The 20,444-nt window shown below is 47.6% G+C and overlaps 3 protein-coding genes and 1 long non-coding RNA gene across 5 annotated transcripts; 2 read left to right on the top strand and 2 right to left on the bottom strand.

The window, feature by feature from the left end:
* Positions 1–903: 903 nt before the first annotated feature.
* Positions 904–3,238, bottom strand: LOC101782075 (dCTP pyrophosphatase 1). The gene is made up of 2 exons (XM_004976161.3): positions 3,001–3,238; positions 904–1,307 (listed from the first exon to the last, which is right to left on the bottom strand). Exons 1-2 carry the CDS (start codon positions 3,175–3,177, stop codon positions 1,071–1,073), a joined length of 414 nt encoding a protein of 137 aa, XP_004976218.1. The 5' UTR covers positions 3,178–3,238; the 3' UTR covers positions 904–1,070.
* Positions 3,239–4,522: 1,284 nt separating this feature from the next.
* On the top strand, positions 4,523–6,873 carry LOC101781671 (60S ribosomal protein L14-1). The gene is made up of 5 exons (XM_004976160.3): positions 4,523–4,664; positions 4,764–4,865; positions 6,189–6,318; positions 6,405–6,517; positions 6,607–6,873. Exons 1-5 carry the CDS (start codon positions 4,662–4,664, stop codon positions 6,664–6,666), a joined length of 408 nt encoding a protein of 135 aa, XP_004976217.1. The 5' UTR covers positions 4,523–4,661; the 3' UTR covers positions 6,667–6,873.
* Positions 6,874–9,770: 2,897 nt separating this feature from the next.
* Positions 9,771–12,294, top strand: LOC101781414. Its single transcript, XR_215547.3, has 3 exons — positions 9,771–10,002; positions 10,716–10,813; positions 12,071–12,294. It is a non-coding gene; the product is annotated as an uncharacterized LOC101781414 (long non-coding RNA).
* A 3,847-nt stretch (positions 12,295–16,141) lies between these two features.
* Positions 16,142–19,500, bottom strand: LOC101780747. Of its 2 annotated transcripts, XM_004976159.3 has the most exons (4): positions 19,218–19,500; positions 18,910–18,974; positions 18,155–18,268; positions 16,142–16,605 (listed from the first exon to the last, which is right to left on the bottom strand). In XM_004976159.3, the coding sequence occupies exons 2-4, from the start codon at positions 18,952–18,954 to the stop codon at positions 16,495–16,497; spliced, it is 270 nt and encodes an 89-aa protein (XP_004976216.1). In that variant the 5' UTR covers positions 18,955–18,974; positions 19,218–19,500; the 3' UTR covers positions 16,142–16,494. The 2 variants fall into 2 exon arrangements, with proteins under 2 accessions (XP_004976216.1, XP_022683678.1); XM_022827943.1 differs by lacking the exon at positions 19,218–19,500 and having other exon boundaries at positions 18,910–19,211.
* Positions 19,501–20,444: the final 944 nt, after the last annotated feature.

Below are 20,444 nucleotides of genomic sequence, written 5' to 3'. Positions count from 1 at the left end.
AGACAAACTGATGAACCGAGCTAAGCTCACATGGCTGTGAAAAGGATACTTGAAATTAACTGGGAAGGCCAAGAAGCGCATTGTGGGCGGCTCAAGAAGATAGATAGGAGTTGAAACTTCCAGCCCACCAAGATCCATCTCAACCTTATCTTCTTCCTCCTCACCTTCTTCCCCGACCCTCTCATTTGATGATGATCCACTAAAAAAATATTTTTCAAAAAGTTGAACAAGCATTTCTTCAGGAAAAAAAGTTGAACAAGCATTTCTTTGAAAAAGTTGAACCAATATTTATTTTAAAAAAGTTGAGCCAACATTTTTTTAAGAAAAAGTTGAATCCAACATTTTTTGGAAAAAATTGCACCACTATTTTTTTTTCAAAAAAGTTGAATCCAACCTTCTTCTCTGTCGAGGGCGGCCGGCGAGGGAGGGGTGGGTGGCGGCGGTGGCAGGGCCCGTGTAGGGCGGCGGCAGCAGCACAGGAAGGGAAGGGAGGGAAGGGAGCTAGGGTTTAAGTTTGATGTAGATATGATGGATCTCGTTACTTGCACGAATCTCAAACACTGAAGAGTTCGATGCCTTACTGCCTTCCGGAGGATAGGAAGGTATTCCGGTGTCAAAGAGGGGACCGGCTTCAATGGAACTTTGGGCTTCCAGTGATGAGAACACCGAAAGGAATGGAACGCGGCCGTTGGGCTTTTCTTTAGATGGTGGAATGGGCCGTATGGGCTGGCTAAGCCTTGCAGGCAAATGAGCTTTGCAGGCCTTAATGGCAGCTGGCTGACCTGTTCTCTACTTCTGCCTGTTCTTATTACTGTCTCCCCCTCCGGCGTCCGAACGCTGATTTCTGTCTACCACAGTTTCACAGCTCGTAGTAGTACTCCTTTTGTTCTGCGCATGGAAAGCTGGACAAAAAGGCTATCCGGTCGACGCGCAATGTTTGCATTAACCTTCCCATCACGCAACACAAGTTCCACCAAAAGAAATGGTTCCAGCATCAGTTCGTATAGCTGGTCCTAGCAGGCACCAGCAATCACACAAAAGCACCAAAGAAGCACAGGCGGCATTGTTCGTCAGGCGCCGCCTTCCTTCGACGGCGCCGGGTACTTGACGGCGTTCTTGACGATCTTCCTGGTGGCGGCGTCGCCGAGGTCGACGCCGCATATGTCGGAGAGGCGGACGAGGTAGAGCAGCACGTCGGAGAGCTCCTCGCCGAGGTGCTCCTTCTCCGCCTCGTCCCAGTCCGCCAGGCCCTTGCGCACCTCCCCTTTCCACATGAACAGCTCCGACAGCTCCCCAACTTCAGCAATCTGCCAAGTGCCAAGCACAAAACAAAACGAATCCTCCCGTCAGCTGAAGGAAGGAATTTTCGATCCTCTCTAGTCTCTACCCAAAGGAGAATGTGGTTCAGGCCTTTTCAAAACCGGAAAGAAGTCATTTCCAACAGAAATGAAAATCGGAAAGTGAAGTGCGAATCGCATTCCGTCCAGGTTCAGGAAATCCAGTCACCACAAGCTGACAGTGACGGTGACCGTTCCTTCACCAGTGAGCTTCAAGTCCGGACAAAAGCGATCAGCGTCGTCGACCCGACTCTCCGACGGCGACGCCGGAGGCGAGCATCGACAGGGGGCCGACCTGCCGAGCCCGCACCACGTGGCGTCCGCGACGGGACACATGAAATCTGCGTCCCGGCTGGTTCAGGACCACGAGCAGTGAGGAAATTGGTTACTTGTCCCATTTCGCTCCCATGAATAAACCAACACCTGGACTGCATCATCTTTTCAGGAGCACCGCGCTAAAAAAGTCTACGGAAAATATCAGAGGCCGGCGACTCGGCGAGCAACTTTGGAGTTGGAAGGGGACAGGGAATAGCTCGCTCGTGTCCCTGTCGTTTGTCGTAATGAAGCATTTGTACTTCTTGCCAGATGTATTGGCATCACTTTAGATTCATATGCATCTGGGGCAGCTAGGAGGTTGTGGTTTGTTGATTTTTTGGGATGAAAATTTGAAAAGAAGAAGAAGAAGAAGTGCATGATGATCAAACAGAAGGTATAATGTTGGCCATCCACATGCAATTGTTTATGTGAGACGAATAAATCGGATAGATCTCAAGAATCTAGTGGCACGGCATCGAACGAAAAAAACTAATCAACGAAGAATCTTGTTGAACAGTTGGTCAAAAGAGAGCGCATTGTATTGCGATGATTTAGCCCATGGAGCATAATAAACTCAAAGACGCTACTATGAGATAACAAATCTGAGATGGCTTTGGAATGAAGCATTTTTTATGATAACCTTTCGCTAATCTAGTTCACTCCTTTTCACTGATGGAGACATTGTTTATGTGCGCATGATGTCCTGGTCTTCTAGAGATGCTGACTGCTAAGCAATGAGTATTGTTCTCCCACGAGGTGTGCAGGATTAACCAATTATTTAATTGCAACAGGAATGAGCAGTACTATCCATGGTCTGAGGTTACTATTACAGTGCATAATCAAGTTACCATGGAAAATAACAAAAAATGTGCGGAAAGTGAAAAAAAAGGAAAGAAAACATGAGATCACGCACTCTACTTTATGCTGCCGTTTGTCAAGTGCTCGTATATAATTTAGAGAAGACGATCATGCAAGGTCACGCCTTGAAAGCTAAAGGCGTGCTGTTTGGTCATGACTCGTCCTGCAATGTGCAGTAATACATCCAAACACGTCGTTGCTGTTAATTTTTCTCCATCGCCCTTATTATTTTTCAAAAAGAAGAAAGATTTGATAGTAGATTCTTGAAACCAATGGTCGTTCAGTGTCTCAAGGAATACGAAGCAGACCATCCTACTTAGCCAAGCATATGCTTCCATAGACTGAATATTGGGGCGTAATTCTTGAGGTTACTGACGAAGGAAAACAGAGCCAAAGGGGGGAAAGGCGAGGAGAGAACACACAGAAAACCAACTTTCAGTCTTTGTAAGGACGAAGAAGAACAGCGATTAGGGAAAGGAACGATGCGAACCATGGCGAGCAGCAGGTTCCTGGGGCTGTGGTACTGCTCCCAGTCCCTCTCCTTGGCGAAGTCGTTGAGCTTCTTGGACAGCTCCTTCAGGCTCACGTCACCATCAGCCGCCACCTTCTTCCCCGCCACCTCCTCCTCCGCCATGGCAGCCGCCTTCTTCTCGATCTCACTCTCCATCTCAGCCCGTCCAACCCTTAAACAATTAGCCTCTCTGGTTTTGGTGCTTCAGAAAGCAGAGGCGTGAGCGGAGGGGGATTTATATATCGCAGGCGTGCAGCAAAGTTGGCAGGGAATTAAACAATTCGGGGAATTATTAATGGCGGGCGAGAGCGATGTTGATTAGTGACCCAGCTTTGGTGCCTGACAAATCACAGATTACTTGTCGCCTGGGATACACTAGGCAGTGATCAATTGCCACGACTGGCTCAAATTTCTTCAAATTTTCAAATTGGTGCAAACAAATGGAGTTAGTTCATCTACATTTTTTTAAACCTCGCGTAGATGCATTATGCATGTGTAGTTGTGTCAAGGAAGGTGTGCACCCCCCCGGGGGGGGGGGGGGGGGGGGGGGTCTTTGAATATGAACTGCCATATTTGAGGGCGCAACCACGGAACCACGTGTGTAAAGGCCTCGGCGAGACGGCAGCAATGATCGGTTGTCTCGCCAATTCGGGGAGGGGCGGCTGAGACACGCAAACGCAACGAAAGCTGTGGCGGCTCTGCATATCTGGTACAACGTGCATAGGACAGAGAACTGTGCCACATGGTCATATGCACAAGCACAACACGGAACCCTAATAAAAAAATTAATATGGATAACGCGTGAAAATGTTTTTACAGGGTTTGCATAATTGTTCTCATCGGCTGCAAAAATGTGCCTCCTTCCGCCGGTGTACTACCGTGTGGAAGCCGATCAGGTAGGCATTATCAGTTTGCGATGTGATGGAGATATGAAAGCAAAGGAGATAAGAGCTTAGTTGGATGAGTTGAAGGATGAGCAAATCGAAAGGGAGGCAACAAGCAGGCACCGTTAGAAAAGATGTGTGCGAGAGACTGAGAGCACATGCCTGGAGATTGGGGTCGGCAGGAAGTCTACTTTGCATTTGGTTTGCTGCCAAGACAACTCAAGCTCTAACAAAAAATTTAGTTGTGCCAAAATTCGACCCTTGTTTATTTATTTCGATGTGCAAAATTTGCCTTGATCCCAGCAGCATTTTCTTAAAACTCCCAATGCATGTTTTGTATGTGAGCAAAGCAAACAATGGCCCTGAAGTCCGAAGTTCTGAACTGAACTCATTGGGGTCTAGCATACATACTAGTAGGTGTGAAGCTCAGGGGAAAATACACGTCTGGACTGTGGGCCTAAAAACTGGGAGATAATGCAAGTTCAACTACAGAGGCCAGCGGCCAGCCCGGCCCACAAAATGCGGCCATCAAAAGCCCAACCCATCACCCCAGAGAACCTCCAAACCCATCATCTAACCTAGATCGGACGGCGACAGTTCCTCACCCCGGGATCCATCGGCTCAGCCAGAACCAACCCCCTCGGCTATATACATCTGCGTCGTCTAAACCCTTCCCTCTCCAGCCGCCCCCCGCCTCGCCGTCTCGCTCGCTCCCGCTTCGCCGCCGCAGCCGCCGCCGATTCCCCCGCCGCCAAAATGGTACGGTGACCTAGCGACATCCCTCGGTAGCCTTGTGATTTTGAGCTTCGTTTGGCCTCTGGGGCGTTAGCTAATGATGCGCGCCCTGTGGTTTTGCAGCCGTTCAAGAGGTTCGTGGAGATCGGGCGGGTGGCCCTGGTGAACTACGGCAAGGACTACGGCCGCCTCGTCGTCATCGTCGACGTTGTCGACCAGAACAGGGTGAGTTGAGCCGGATCTCTCCACCCAATCTGGTCGTCGTTGATTTGCTAGTGCTGAGGTGTGGATACAGGATCTAGGTGTTCGGGTCGTGCCGTAGTTTCGTGAGCCCTGGTGCGCCCGGGCGTTGTATTGTTGATCACTAGCTGTTCGAGCGATGTCGCATCTGGCGTGATTGCATTAGACACGCAACTTGCCCCGTTTAACTGATCTGCACTGTGTAATTAGCTGCTTCGCTTTGATTTCTGTAGTATAAGTACAGTAGCAACATCACTTGTGACAGTTGGCACTGTAGACTTTGGATATGATTTGTTTTTATCTAATAAGCTCCTCATGAAAATGGTGACTCAACCATTAGCCTTTTTTAATTTGTTTTATCATTTGCTTGTGGAATAGCTTTGCTTCACTTATTCAATTGCTTAGTAGCCCATTTCAACCATTTTACTTTCATTGTCTGGTTATGTATATTTATGCCTTCCGTGGTTAAGTTGGCAAGTAAAGTACTACCTCCGCATTTAAATATGACAATTCAGACTATGAATAGTTCTTTTTTTAACTAATTATTCTGTCCTAAAAACCATATATTTGAGAAAGGATGGAGTATATTGTTTTACTTCTCGCAACCAAATTCAGCAATTTTATCACTGTATGTCTGTACCTTACTATCTGCTCTTCTGTAAGTGAACACCTTTTTTTTCCTACAATGTTGATTGGTGCATTTTGTGCCAGATTCTCATGTTTTGTATGTGATATAGTGTCGCATGATATTAGTGCATTCCTAATTTTTTACTGCAATGTACTGTCATAATGCCATGTCCTTTAAGAAGTGACAACGTGACAGCCCAACATTCAGCAAGATACTCTGCTAATATCAATATATGGCATTGTTGAATGTTTATAGACAGATACTGGATTAGTGGATACATTATCTTCCTGCAACCTCAATTTTACACAATCCCTTGTTTGCCACTCAGTGCACCCTTTTGCAATGGCAAATGAGGAATAGTCTCTTGATTAGTCGCTTTCTTGTAGACGGAGTCAGCTTGTTTGTGCAAGTTCATTGTTTGTTCAGTGATTATTATAAAGATAATCTACCTGTTAAAGCATCATGTGAAATGTGATATTGTTGAAGTGTCTGGCATGGCATGCTATTGTTTCTTACTTAGTTTCCTGATAATCATGTTGATTTGTTCTGCTTGACCAATCAAACCCACAACATATGTAATTAAATTTTTTACTAGTAGCTATTTGCTTAATGGTCATCATCATGAATTTGTTTTCTGTTTGAAGATGGAATTTTGAGACGTCTTTTCTGTCTGATGTTAGGCACTTGTGGATGCCCCCGACATGGTTCGTTGCCAGATGAACTTCAAGCGGCTTTCTCTGACCGACATCAAGATTGACATTAAACGTGTTCCAAAGAAGACTACATTGATTAAGGCAATGGAGGAAGCTGGTGATTAGCTATTTCTTCTATCATTCTTTTTATCTCTATTTGTTTCACTATGAGCACTGTTTAAATGGATCATATCGTGATTGCAGATGTGAAAAACAAGTGGGAGAAGAGCTCATGGGGCAAGAAGCTGATTGTCCAGAAGAGGAGAGCATCGCTCAACGACTTTGACAGGTTCAAGGTCATGTTGGCGAAGATCAAGGTTTGTCATGCTTATATTCTCTCGAGTTTCTAATTTTTGTACTTTACTGCTTATGAACTTATCTGATGCTATGATTGTGATCTGAACAGAGGGGTGGTGCTATCAGGCAGGAGCTTGCTAAGCTTAAAAAGGAGGTTGCTGCTGCTTAGGTTCCTTTGGTGGTTTTGATTTTGATCGGCTATGCTTCGATATCTGGAAAAGAATCATGTAATGTGCGAATTACTTAGACGGTTTATCAGAGCTTGTCAAAATGTTAATTTGAAACATGGCTTGTTTAGAGATTTTGCCCAGATTGCTATTCAAAATCTGAGATAGTTTGTTACATGCAGATATCTCTTATCTAATGTTTCATTCTCCTTGTTGCTTGCCACCTTGCCATTTGCCACCTTGCCATATGCCTGTTGGTTACAACCGCATGTTTGTGGTTGCAGCCTTAACTTCTGTAATTGGCAATACACGTCCTAGTGAATGGGGTAGAGTGTGGTACACAGGTAGTGGTAGGTAATGCTCATATGATGAATCTACAAGACGTTGAAGCAGTCGAGTGTTTTTGATTCCTTAAATCCCTATATCGTGTCCTTTTTTTTTTGGTGCTAAACAGCAAATTCCCAGAATGTTGGTCCAGTCACCAGTTGGGGATCCTCCTGGCCGCACGTCAACAGGAACTGACCACCTCACTTGATCATCCAAAATTCCAGATTATTCAAGCTAATTTCAAATGTTGTCACGTGAAGTTCACTATTTTCAAATTTTTGGCACGTGAAGCTCAACTAAAATGTTTGAGAATTTGACTGGTGTTTGAAGTTTCCGGCTGATTTTCTGGTGTCACAGCTTGGAGGAACGGAGACTAGTTTGGCGGACTGCTACGAACAGCAGGCCTTATTCAGCATTACCAATACGCACGAGCCTCACCCGGCCATCTTTTGGACCGGCTCATCTTGTAGAATTATCTTTGATGAAGTTATCCATCCTTCACATTCCTCCCTCAAACAAGAAAAGGAATCTCCAAAAGTTACTGCTGTACCATCCCCCATATAACCACGTCACGTGACGGAGGTTGGTTTCACGTGACCGTATTTTTGCAAAATGTTTGAGGGATTTGTTGGAGCTTTTATTTTCTTTATCTCCCTAATTCAGGTACTGGGTCCAATAAAAGGGAGCTCTTGGAGTTACTCTAAGACTCGAACATTATATTAGTCTAAGAAGAAACACATTGTTGAGATATACTACCTCTGTTCGAAATTACTATTCATTTTAACTTTTTTAGATATATAATTTTTCTTGCGTATCTAATTATAATATATATCTAGATGCATGGTAAAAATTATGTATCTATAGAAGTTAAAATGAATAGTGATCTGGAATGAGGGGTACTGAGGGTTAATCGGCCTTATAATACCGTCAGATTCATCCGCAAGGATGCGCCTCTCGCAAGGTGACGGTGGCGACCGAGCCGCGCTTCTGCCCAGCAGGCTTGCCTTGCACATGAGGGACCCGTGCCGCCCGAGCGTGACGACGCGAACCTCCAGCCGCGCCACGCCGCCGGCGCGCCTCTCCTCGTCGGCCATGAGCCCCGCCAGCTCGCCAGGCAGGCCGACGCCTCCGCTCGCCGCGCGGACGGCCACCTCCCCGGCGCCACGGGGCGGCACGCAGTGGTCCTCCACGTGGCCGGTGGCGAGCGGGACGCCCCCGTACAGGACCACGGCGGCGCCGCCCACGCAGACGCCGTACCTGCCGTTGCCGGCGTTGTCTACGGTCACGGTGAAGTTGAACGCCCGGGGGACGCGGGCGGCGTCGAGGCCGGAGCACCCGTCCACGGCGATGGATATCTCCGGCGGACGGTTCCGGTCGGTGGACTCGATGTGTAGAAGGCCTGAAGAACCGAAACAACTGTCACGACGAACAGCATGGCGAGACCTGCAATGAGCAGCAGAGCGGCTATGCTCTCGGCATTGGAGATCTTGCGGGGCGTTGTCGCTAGGAGCTCTTGGTCCAACGTTTCCGCCTCTTGAATTGAATCAAGAACTTCAATTCATTAGGGTTTGCGGTGGAACTTCACCTTTTGAGATATTTGTACAGCCTACAAGATCAATTTATACCTAGCTAAGAAATACAATACAATCCGTGTCCCTCTCCTATCCGGCACGCAGATATTGTCACGTACGCACTCTTATGCCTTATTAATTAGAGTATGTACATTGTTGCACGCGTAGTTTCTCCATGCATCTATCTCTGCCATGGAGCCACACTTGGAAGGAGGGCTGACGACCTCCCGTGCTCCCGCCGGCGGCGGCGACGGCGCCACCGCGATCCGGCGCGCAGACTACATCCCCATCATCATCGCATGCGTCCTCGTGGCACTGGCTGGGCTCGGTGTCGTGTGGCTAGTGGCTTGCGACCCCCTGGATCCCCGCTACCCCACCTTCTCCGTCGACGTCGCCGGCTTGGACGGGCTCGACGGCCCAGAGCCGGCGCCCACGGTCAACCCGGCCTTCAACCTCACGCTCCACGGCGTCAGCCCCCGCTGCCACATCATGTCGTTGGGGATGTGCCAGGAGCGCGGGGCGGTGGCGGTGTCGTACGCCGGCGCCGTGCTCGCCTGGGGTCGGGTGCCAACATTCTGCGTGCCGGTGCACGGCCAGAGGCACGTAGGGATGGTCGCCCTCGGCGCCGACGTGGGGCTCTCCGACGAGCTGCGCGGCCGCATGGCCTCCGAGCGGATGTCGCGCTCGGCGGAGCTTGAGGTGTGGACTGTAATATTCCAAAAATTGTAACTTTCGAATGTGTGAAAATTTCGAAAAATTTAAAACTTTTATGGTTGTATGTGGTGCTCATTTGAAAAAGCTATGAATCTCTCTCACCTAAATTTCTTTTCAAAACATGTGTGGCTGATTTGATGCTTTTCGAGCTTTATTTGGATTCTTTGCTTTTGTGTGAGGTTTGAATTTTGAACTCAAATCAAAATTCAAACCTAAAATCTAAATCAAATAAAAACCAAAAACTAAAACTAACCCAATTCCCAAGGCCAGGCCCGCTAACCCGCGCGCTAGCCCAGCTGCCGCCGCCGCTCGTCCCCCTCTGCTTGGCTTGCGTCCGCCTGACCAGCAGGCCGCCTCGCTCGCGCCAGGCCGCCTCGTCCGTACCGGCCCAACACCGCAGCCCTGCTCGCCGCCTGCACGCTTGCCGGCCTAGTCGCGGCCATGTTCTTCTTCCCCATCGGTGCTCACGCGCGCCGTGCGTGCGAGGTCACAGGCGTACCTCGTGCCTCGCTGGCGCGCACTACCGGCGGGGGAAGGCCTCCGTGTCCCCTTCCAGAACCTTCCTCCGAAGTGCTTTGACGTCGTTGCCCTTCCCCGCGTCGTTGCCCTAGTACGGCGCCGTCGGATGGCGGCCACGCCGCCGTCCGCCGCCCGAAGTCGTCACGCCGCTCAGAGCTTCGCTGTCGTTGGCCACCGCGACGCCGCCCTCGCCTCCGAGCCCACGCTGTGAGCCACCCGCTTCCCCTCTCCTTTTCCTTTGTGCGCTGTAGCATAGTTGTTGTAGTTAGGCCGCCACCACTGTAGCCTCGCCTCCCGCCTATGCCGCTTCGCCCCGCCACCGCTGCCTTTGCACCCGCCTGCCCGCGCGCTCACCTTCGCGCCGCCCGCTCCACATCCGCCAGCCTGCGCTCGCGCGCTGTCTGACGCTGCTTGAGCGCTTGCCCGATCGCTGCCGCGCGCCGGAGCCCCCCGCGCGCCGCACCGCGCCCGTGCACCTCTTGCTGCGCTCGCCTTCGTGCCCCGCGCGCGCTCTGCGTTCGCCGCCCCGCGCCATTCGAGCTCGCCGCGCGCGCCATGCCGTGGCGCGTCGCCGACAATGTGGCAGTCAAGTAGGCACCACGTGGCAGGGGTGGGGCCTACCACAGGGGCCCACAGCTGACCCGGTCAACGTTGACCGTTGACCAAGTTAACACTGACGCTACCATGACACGTGGCCCAACCCCGAGCTGACACGTGTCACCTATAATAAATGTTTTCCTGAAGTTAATTAGATAATTAAATAAATCCTTTAATCTTTACAAATTCATAACTAATTCATTTTAACTCAGAAAAATATGAAACTAGTTGCATTAAATTCGTAAAATCGAGCCCATGCTATTTGTAGCTAGTTTGATGTTATTTGAATATTCTAAATTTGGTTTTTTTGGATTTTTTCCTAGATGTAATGCGGTTTAATTTATGTCATACCCGAGCTACGATCAGGAAGACCTTCAAGACCCCAACTACGATGAGGAGGATCTGAACAGCTACGGACAAGGTGTCATGTCACTCCCAATCATATAGATCCTATGCATGCTTAATTGCTAGCGCTTTACTTATATTGCTTGCTTGATGATGATGGATTGCATAGCCAATGTTTTATCCATGCCTTGATAACTGTTTATCCTGTTTCCTTGTTTCCTTGCTTACTTACTTTTATGAACTAGCTACATACCCCTAACTAGTCCACCGCTTATTTATCCATACACATGCTTTTTGATTTATGGATGGGAATTTGCCATGGTTTTGGTGATGGGATTCCTTGAACACTCTCGCGTGTGTTTTGGGTGAGTGTGACTCCTTTATGGGTACTTGGCAGGAGGGAGCCATGGTTGGTACTGAGGAGTACCTTTGCCGGGAGAGAGCTTTCTAGACTCTCTCTATACCCCATACCTGTGGTGGGTACCTTATTTGTTACTGAGGAGCATGTGGCATACTTGTACGCAGCAGGTTTGCTGGTAGAGTGCTCATTCTCGGCCGCTTAACAACCGAGTTAGTTTACCACCAGTCATAGCAGCTACTTTTCATACTTACCGCTCGCTTATGTTTTGGCGGGGTTTGGTCTAAGACTAGTAGTGGATAGTGCTCTTCCTCTAGGTGGATAGAAGGATTGTGTAAGGAGTTCGAGGCGGTGGCCTGCTCTGACCAGACTGCACCCCGGCATGGGTAGGTTTCACAGCTTCAAGATCCTCACTGGTGATAGCGTGCCCTGCAGCCGAGGAGGCTTCAAGACTCGATTAAACAGGAGGGAGCTATCCACTTACTAGGGCTTCGGCTGTTAGGTGGGGTTTGGACGACTAGCTACCGTTTAGGTTCCACCCGTGGGGCTACAATGGTACAACCTCTGCAGAGTGTATAAATCTATAGTTATAGTCCGTGTCCACTGGTATGGATAGTGTTGTTGACTACCGCTACTTCTAACTAGATTTTTCTTGTTCTTCTACCTTCCCTCTATTTGAGATACACCGGCGTTTGCCATTGAGATGTGAGGGAAGGGAGCTCTCACATCACCTAGCATTTTTAGGTGCTGGATCCTTGAGTAAAGGATCCGGTGTTTTGTGCAGACTTCCTTGTTGAGGTGTTGACCTTGGGATATGTGCTTTGCTTCCTTGATTTGTTGCTGCTGCATAAATTACCACACCCATACATAGGTTTTTACCCATGCATATAGTATAATTCTCTAGTTTCGTTAGCTTTGCTGCTTTTGGGAGTTGGCATAGCCTACCCGCTTCTCAGGTAGATGCTGGCTTTTCAGGTTCGGAGCCCAACTATGACTTTGACAACGACGGCTGGGAGGACTAGGGATCATGCTTCGGTCGAGTCGCCTGTGAAGACGGAGTTCACCATAGCTTCTATTTCCACTGCGTAGATGTTTTACCTTTCTTAATTCAGTCCTGTTGGACTTGTACTGGCATGTGCCGCTAAGATGTACTCGTACTGATGATATTGTACTATATTTCTCTGATGTTTCTGTGTGTATGGATTTGTACTATCTGAGATAGGGATTCACACGTAATAGTCTTTCTAGGACTATCATCGAGATGCGTAGGCTTAAATTCTCAGAAATAGAAATTTGGTTCGTTTCACGGACATCATGCTGGATCGGCAGAGGTTGCTGTCGTGCCGGGTCAAGCTGGATGAGCCATCGTCGCAACGATCGCCGTGCAAGGTGTTTAGGTGGCTGTGGCGGAACCGCTCGGATTAACTTAGCTAAAGCACAATTAAGTCGCCTAACACGCGATTATATGCTTTAACCAAGTTAACTCAGCAATCCGTCGGGTTTCATCCGATAAACCACTATATAGGACCGAATTAGCATAGCTCACACAAAGGTGAGTGGTTCCAGAGAATACAACAGATCATCCAAGGTTAAACAAGTTCAAATATTATTACAACACTGGTTCGAAAAATCGGAGTTTTACAAAGTTCAGGAGCAACGGAAAAGATAAAACAGCGGAAGCTAACGCCAGGGTCGGATGTCTCTGATGAGGCCGATCAAGACATCAATGGTCCCTCTCCTCGCCGTCCGAGGAGGGATCCCACTCGACCGTCCACCCAGGAGGAAGCTGGGGAGGCCAAGTGCCAACAGCAGCGCACTCAGAAGCTTCAACATCACCTGAAAGATGTGCCACAAGCATGGCTGGGCTGCTAAGCTTAACAAGACTTAACCGACCGGTGGGAAAACTACTCCACCAACTTCTAGACATGCAAGGCTCTTTGGCTGAGGGGTTTGTTTTGCCAAAGCGACTACAGTAGGTCCTTACTTTCAATATTTTAGCTCCGATTCTAAGTTCATTAACCAGTCTACATTAGCACTTATGCTAAACAAACATAGTTTCCAAACAATATATATAGAACAAGCATCAAGTTCATATCATCATCATGTTCCATCTTTACTCAGTGTAGCATAGCGATCAAGCAGTCTCAAACTATGAGAGGCAGACGAATCGATTCGAATTTCTTAAACATGCATGGCGAACCTAATCTCACGACATCCGCACACCACAGAGGGTCGCTTCCTGTGTCGGCCGTCCCCATCAATCCCCTGATCCGTGTCGAGCCCACTTCTCTTGGTGCAATGTTCCATAGACCTGGCCTCTGCCGTTCCGTGACCACACTTGCCACCACATGCGGCCGCAGGGGAAAACTCCGTTCCAGAGACAGTGGATCAAACAGTTCACGTCCAAGTTCAATCAGGTACTACGCTTCCCCATCCCATACTAGGTATGAGATTAGTACTTTCAAACACTTGATCACGAACACTATCACATCTCGACCTTAGTCCAATTTCAAGTAGACAGACGGGGCAATCCACCGACCACCAAAATAGTTCATAAGGCCCTGCCCCGTCCCACCGTCCTTATAGTTGTAACCAGAAGGAAAACAAGCAACTCCTATAACTCGTGACTGACAGGGAATCACTCGACTTTTACCGAGTCCTGTTAAGCACTGCAACTACTCGGACTTATCAGACTAGTGTTCAGATCAAGGAAACTGAGTCATGCATCTATGGCTTCAAATAACTCCTATAACGTAAATGCACATACATACCAAAGAAGGCATGCGCAAGTTTAGAAAAGTTAGGTTATGCTCCGGGGCTTGCCTTCGATTGGGGTGGAAGCAAACTGATCTTCAGCGCACTCAGCTTCAGCTCCTGCAGTCGGCAGCTCAGCTATAGCTCCATCTTCTAGCACCGGGTGCAGCTCGTAGGTGCCGTCGGCGAGGTTTAGTTCTACACGGAATGCAAATGCAGGGTTAAACACTTAGACGGTTATTTCAACAACACTTGCAAGATTTAGCCTAGAAACTGTAGCAAAATTATAGGAAAGGTGTGGAATCCCATGCCTCTGTTGATAGAGAACAAGATAAAGGAGTCGGATCAAGAAAAACTTATGATCTGACCCTCAGACCTAAGGAACAACTGCACCGAGGTCCTCAGACTTAACACAGAGAAGTCCCCAAAATTTTACACAGATACCCTTGGTCAAAAGGAAAGGATACAGCCGAGCCGTCGGGCGAGGCGGACAAGGGTCGGGTGAAACAAACAGGGTCGGGTGAGACGGAAAAGGGGTCAGGCGAAACTATGAGGGGTCGGGCGAGACGGAAAGGGGTCGGGTGAAACGGAAGGGGTCGGGCGAGATGGAAAGGGGTCAGCAGCTTACCTTTGGGGCCTACTGACGAAGTCTTGGGGTCGGGAAGGAACAAGCTCAGGAGGAAAGACTAAGGCGCTTAGGCTTGGGCGGTGGTGAGGTCCGGCGTCCGGTGGCGGCGGTGCTTCTTGTGGACAACAAGTAAGCTTTAGATCGACGCGGAGGAAGCAAGCGGTTGGCGAGTTGGGAAAGGCGGGTGTTGAGAGGAGAGGGGGAGTTCCTCAAAGAGCTTATGCGGCAGCACTTGAGCACAAAACAGAGGAAGGTGCGGCAAGGTAGCGATGGCGAAGGGAACTTCGGTAGAGGCTCTGGTACTCCCTTTTATAGCTGCGCGGAAGGGAAGGAGTTCGGGCAGCGTGAGGATAAGGTCGAAGGGGATGGAGTGCTCTGCCGTGGCGACGATTGGTCGATGCCTCCATTGGCTGGCGAAACGGAGCTCCGGGGACAGGGTCTTACGGTATTGGGCACTGGAGACGGCGCTATGCAGGCGCGGTTTTGCCGGAGGGAAGGATTGGTGAAGGCGAGCGCAGGGTCTAGTCGTGTCAAGCGGCGGATTGGGGGCGGCGGCTCGGCCAGCATGTGGCAGGCAGGAAGGAAGGGCACTGCAGGCGAGGTGATCGAGCGAGCGATGATGCTAGCAGGCGCAGAACCAGCGGCTTTGCCATGGCACGCTACTGGCGAGGTGGGGGAAAGGAGTTGTCACTGCCGGCGCAGTGGTTGGTGAAGGCAGCATCGTCGCGGGGCGCACGCGTGGGCAGCGCGACTGAGGGGCGACGGAAAAGCCGGAAGGCGTTGCGGCGCGCGGCCGGGGATCCTGATAAGGAGATGTGCGCGGGAGGCGAGGCGGACTGGCGCAGCAGTGGCCAATCTTCGGTCGCAGTGGCGGCAGGGCGCCTGGCGCGGCCGACGAGATTTGGGCGAGACGAGACAGGGCGGGAAAGGGATGCAGGGCGCTTCTGCACGCGATTGGGAAGGAGGCGTGCTGATCCATCATGTCGCGGCTGGCGACTGGGCGAGGCGGGGCTCGTTGGTGAGGTCCTGCCACACGGCGGCGGGGCTCTAAGACAGGGCGCACGCTCGCTCTGGCGCGCGTGGCCCGAGCGATCCGTGGGATCTGCTTCTGGGTCCATCTTCCAGTCTCTTACTCTCCCAAAATCCGAACTGCACCACTTCTGCTGCCTTAACAAAAGTTGTAGAACTCAGGCCAAGGCCCAACTCTTGTAATTGGACCGAGTCCAAAAACGTAGTGGATTTGGGGATCCAAAGCTCCAAAGTTTGGAGGAACACTGGTTTCGGGACTTAGAGAAAAATGACGGTTTGTTGAGTTTCAGGGGTCGGGGCTGAGTTGAACTGCAGATTTAGGAACTTGTCTTAAGATTAAGCTCGGCTGATTAAACCTAAGTCGTTACAGTGACACTCATAACTTGTCGATATAGGAGCTTTGTCAAGGTGTTTACCTTCGATTAATCTAAAAAAAAAAGGTGTTTACCTTCGATGGTGCTTTGAATTTGTAGTTTTATCTCCAGGACGCCTAAGCCCAGGAGGTTAGTACAAGCATGTGAGCCTTTTTTTAAATAACGCACATGTGGGCTTTGAAGCCTGAGTTTCCAACAGCGAACATGTTCTTCCCCGTTTTCCTATACCGTTTCCACAGCAGCAGTTCATGCAAACGGGAATATTCAAAACCCACATCTTTATATCACAGCATTTGCGTTTCTAATAAAAAATAAATACAACAGCAAACACGATTGTTGCCTGAATAAAAATGAATTCAAACATGAAGATGGGTACAAATACTATCACAAACATCATCTACCACTACCAGATTGTCACGACAGAAGATAAAGCAGCAGAACAGCAGGGCATGGCGATGACCAATGTTTTCCTTATGCGTTGTCAAAAGAAAAAACTATAGGTAACCATGCGATGCTAACATATGTACATTCCTATTATACAAGTAGGGCTCGTCATCTGAACATTACTTTCTTCTCCGTGCACAAGAAACAGCAGGAGATCAGAGCTGGGCAATTTAGGAGATTTCGGTTTTCATTGTTCCAGAGGACGATGGTTCACCACTAGAATCTGGTGAGGCAGCAGCCTGTTGAGGCTCCTTTAGAGAAGTGGGCATTCCTGAAACTTCCTGAAAAAAAAAACAGAGAGAAAATGATGTAAGTTAGCATCATATGAACCTTATGGACACATAGCTTCAAGAACAGAACAGCGTTATAGAAAAAAGAAAACAGCATGGAATCGAATCTTATTTTTTCCCAAACAGATTGCATATCAATCACAAACTGTTACTGTATACCCCAGCCATTGTGCTAAACATCTGTGCAGTTTGGAACATCCAAACCATCATGCCGTGTACAACTGATTCAGTCACTGATGAGCAGACCCTAAAGGCATGCACCTCACCTTATGCCCTACAAGCTGAGGAACTTATTAAGTATCAAATAGCCTGTAAGCCAAGACACACAAATATGACACTACCACCACCCTTTTTATTTGAGTCCTCCCACTTAAGTTTAAATGCATAAGACGCTTAAGTTAATAGACAGGGTGCCACAAGCATGTTTTCAAGGAAGTATAACCCTCTTTTGCCCTGTCATGTGATCAAGGTCATCATTTCAGGGTTTTTCTAAGGAAAGTAGCTGTAAAAACATAAACATCACAATCTAGTATTTCTTCTTCTTATTATTTTTGGATTCGACCTAATATATGTTGAGGTACTGCTAACAACCATAAGTATAAATCTGAACTTGAGTTTGAGAAAGTTGGATCAACAGACAAATCAGTTAATTCGGTCTCAAATCCACAGACAAGGACCAACACTACCAACTCCCGAGTGACAAGAGTGCAGGGGATCTTACAGGAGGCAATCCATTTGCTGATAATGGAACAACATAAAAGTTACAGATGTGGTACCAACAATTCAACGCAAGTAGAGGAATGTTCCATATAGAAAACTGAATCAGGCAAGAACCTGTTTAATAGAAAAACATAATAAATTGTACCAAAGGTCACCGAATTTGTCATATAGGATCATGTACATCATCAAACTCCTAAAAACCCCTCTTGATGTCACTTAAAATAATTATTAATAGGATGTTATCTGTATATTTTGACCTCTCAAATAAGAAGAGCCAGCTGATTTTGGGAAACTACTACTAGTTGCAACAAGTATACATTCAAGAGTTGCTATTACTTAGGATCAGAAGGAGATGGTGAGAACAATGGGAATAGAGTACTAAATAACAGTTCGAAGCCATAGTAGCAATTTTCCACTTGTTCATCTGATTCTTGTACAGATTATTGTACAAATTATAGACCCATCACTGTAGAACCAAAAAGTTGAGTGAGGAAGACAAAGCAGACCATGTTAGAACATAGTTGCCTAACTTCGGAGGATTTTTTTTACCTTCGTTTGGACTAGTGGAGTATTGTTGCCCCTTAATCTAGTGAAAAAACTCTCAACTTTAGTATTTAAAAAAAACAATGTGAACTGGCACCAGCAAATGTTAAACAGAATATAAGAAGGAAACTAACTAGAACAAAGCATTTATCTGCTCAGGGAGCACTTCTTCAAAAAGAAAATTGTATGATCAATGCACAAAGATGGATGAATCACAAAGTTCAACCTTGATAAAAAAAAGATGGACGGATATCATATAATAACTATACATTCATACCTTCATAAGATGTAACCTGAGATCAGTAGGGCGAACTTCCTCACCAATGCAGACCATCACAAACTGTGAATAGTGGAAAAGAACATTTGCAGCGACTTGCTTCTTTTGTTCAGTCTGCATCACATCACTCATTATAAGAGCACATACAATCACAATTCAGAGTAAATTTGATCTATATAGATGTGACAAAAAAAATGCTATATTACTCAATGGATGGGATTGCATCCTCTATTCAACCCTGTTATTCTGTTGCCACATGATTCTACATCATGATCTATTTCACACTCCTTTATAACTTGACCAAATAGTTGTTTATAGTTCTATAGATTCTTACTTTTTTTCAGAGTTTAATTTTATATATCCAGCTCTAGTTCCCTTATACTGCATTAAGTTTACACTACCACCCAAAAATATGTGGACAATTGATATGTTTCCGCACAATCTAACCACACCCAAAAATGGTACGAAGCTACTCAATTTTGTTAGAACAATATTACCCTAGGAATTTGTAGTAATATATAAAGTCATCATGACAAATCTACATAGCTAGATGAGAATGCAACAACAAAAGTTACTCCAATTCTGCTTGACTACCCAGGTAACCCGTGTCATTTGTTCATCCAACATCTAGCAATTGGTCAGTAAGGCCGTACCTCGACACATGTGTCTAAACTATAATTGATCCCAACAGAAAATTGGAAAACAGAGCAACAGCCAGGAAGAGAGCAAAGAACTGGAACTCGTTTCTTTCCCACCTCATAGTCATCCTCGGAGGCCATGGAAGTGCTCCGCGCAGCCATTCTTAATCAATCTTCTTACTCTGTCAAGAAGATGAGATGGAACATGATTAGGCAAGGGCCGGCTTAACGTGGGGCACGGGGATCCAGCTGAACCCCACGAGTTTTTTTTTGGCAAAATAAATAAACTGCCAGCAGTAGTGCTTCAGCGCGCAAGGAACCAATCCGCAAGAAAATTGGCTGATTGGAGAGGACGGGAGTGAATTTGAGGGCTCCCAGCGAAGAGAAGACCGTGCGGAACCAAAGCTATGGTAGGGTTGCCTTACCAGAGATGGAATCAACGCATGCACGGGTTGGGTCCCTCTGCTCCACGCCGGTCCAGGTGGGGCGCTGAGGACGGCGACGGCGCCGAGCCGCCGACGAGAGGGAGAGAAAGAAGAGCAGCTGCGGTGGAAATACCGAAATAGCACCTCGATCTGATGGAGGCGCGGAAGGGCGGCGATGCGATTGAGAAGCGGCGGCGGAGCAGGGCGGGGCGAGGACGCAGAGCCGTCGAGGATAGCCGCCGGTCGGGATGGGAAATTCGGAAGTAGGCAGTGCAGGTGTGCAGGCAAAGGCCCTTTCACATGTTTTTCGAAAAATTAAATTTGATATGAAAAACAAAAGGTCGGAAACTAAAGCAAAATCAAAGTTACTGAACACTTGAGCAGCTCGGGTTGAGCATCAGGGCAAGAACACTATTAGACCCTGTTCCACCGACTTTTGGTGAAGCCCTGCTAAAGGGTCAATTTCAAAACGGCTTCACCACCAAAATCGGGGAGAAGCCGCAAAACGGCTTACACTAGAGAGGAAAAGCCGAAAAAAGTGGCTGCACCGGCTTCTTCTTTCTCTCCAAGCATTAAGTGATCATAAAATTACATATATTGCCATTGAGAAGCCGTTGTACCAAACGTTTTGCAAAACTGCTTCAACTTCACTAAAAAAAGCTACTCCACCGAAGAAGCCGAAGCCGAAGCCGTTTTATGAGAAGCCGAAGCTCTATCAAACGGGACCTTAGTCAGTAGTACGTGACAGTTCTGGTTCAAAACAGAGCCGAGACTAGGTATGACTTGTTATAGTATAACTCACGAAATCATAATTTATCTTTTATCTTTTATAATTTTATAATTCGCTAGCAAATAATTATGAGATTATTAAAAAAATATTCGGCAAAAGATCATAGAAATGGAAGGCGCCAAGTTTAAACGAATGGCCGTGGTGGTGGTGGTGACGGGCAGGAGGTGGAGGGAAAAAGTACGAAAACAGGATGTTAAAGGTTGCAGCACGTATATTTAATAAAAAATTTAACTTCCGGCACATATGTCAACTAAGAATCATCTAAATAGGCTCACATAAAGTTTGAATCCAAATACCCATCACACTAAGATGCTTTTCTAGGTACAATCATATAAATGAAATGTGATGACAATATCATTTAGTTGAAATTTATGGTGATTCATCCATTCAGTTTAACCAAAAACGCAAGAGAAATGACCGACTACACTCTAGATTCA

This window comes from Setaria italica, chromosome VII (genome assembly GCF_000263155.2).
Source record: "Setaria italica strain Yugu1 chromosome VII, Setaria_italica_v2.0, whole genome shotgun sequence".
Classification (NCBI taxonomy): domain Eukaryota; kingdom Viridiplantae; phylum Streptophyta; class Magnoliopsida; order Poales; family Poaceae; genus Setaria; species Setaria italica.
Note: the sequence above shows the minus strand (reverse complement) of the source record. Positions and strands in the feature narration are given on the sequence as shown.

Coding starts and splice junctions, on each gene's coding strand:
- LOC101782075 (XM_004976161.3), bottom strand. CDS start 3,177: ATGGAGAGTGAGATCGAGAAGAAGGCGGCTGCCATGGCGGAGGAGGAG. Junction 1,308..3,000: donor GGAACCTGCTGCTCGCCATG/GTTCGCATCGTT, acceptor GGCACTTGGCAG/ATTGCTGAAGTTGGGGAGCT.
- LOC101781671 (XM_004976160.3), top strand. Junction 4,866..6,188: donor ACGTTGTCGACCAGAACAGG/GTGAGTTGAGCC, acceptor GTCTGATGTTAG/GCACTTGTGGATGCCCCCGA. Junction 6,319..6,404: donor TAAGGCAATGGAGGAAGCTG/GTGATTAGCTAT, acceptor TCGTGATTGCAG/ATGTGAAAAACAAGTGGGAG.
- LOC101780747 (XM_004976159.3), bottom strand. CDS start 18,954: ATGGCTGCGCGGAGCACTTCCATGGCCTCCGAGGATGACTATGAG. Junction 18,269..18,909: donor CCTCCGAGGATGACTATGAG/GTGGGAAAGAAA, acceptor GATGTGATGCAG/ACTGAACAAAAGAAGCAAGT. Junction 16,606..18,154: donor TCAGGTTACATCTTATGAAG/GTATGAATGTAT, acceptor TTTTTTTTTCAG/GAAGTTTCAGGAATGCCCAC.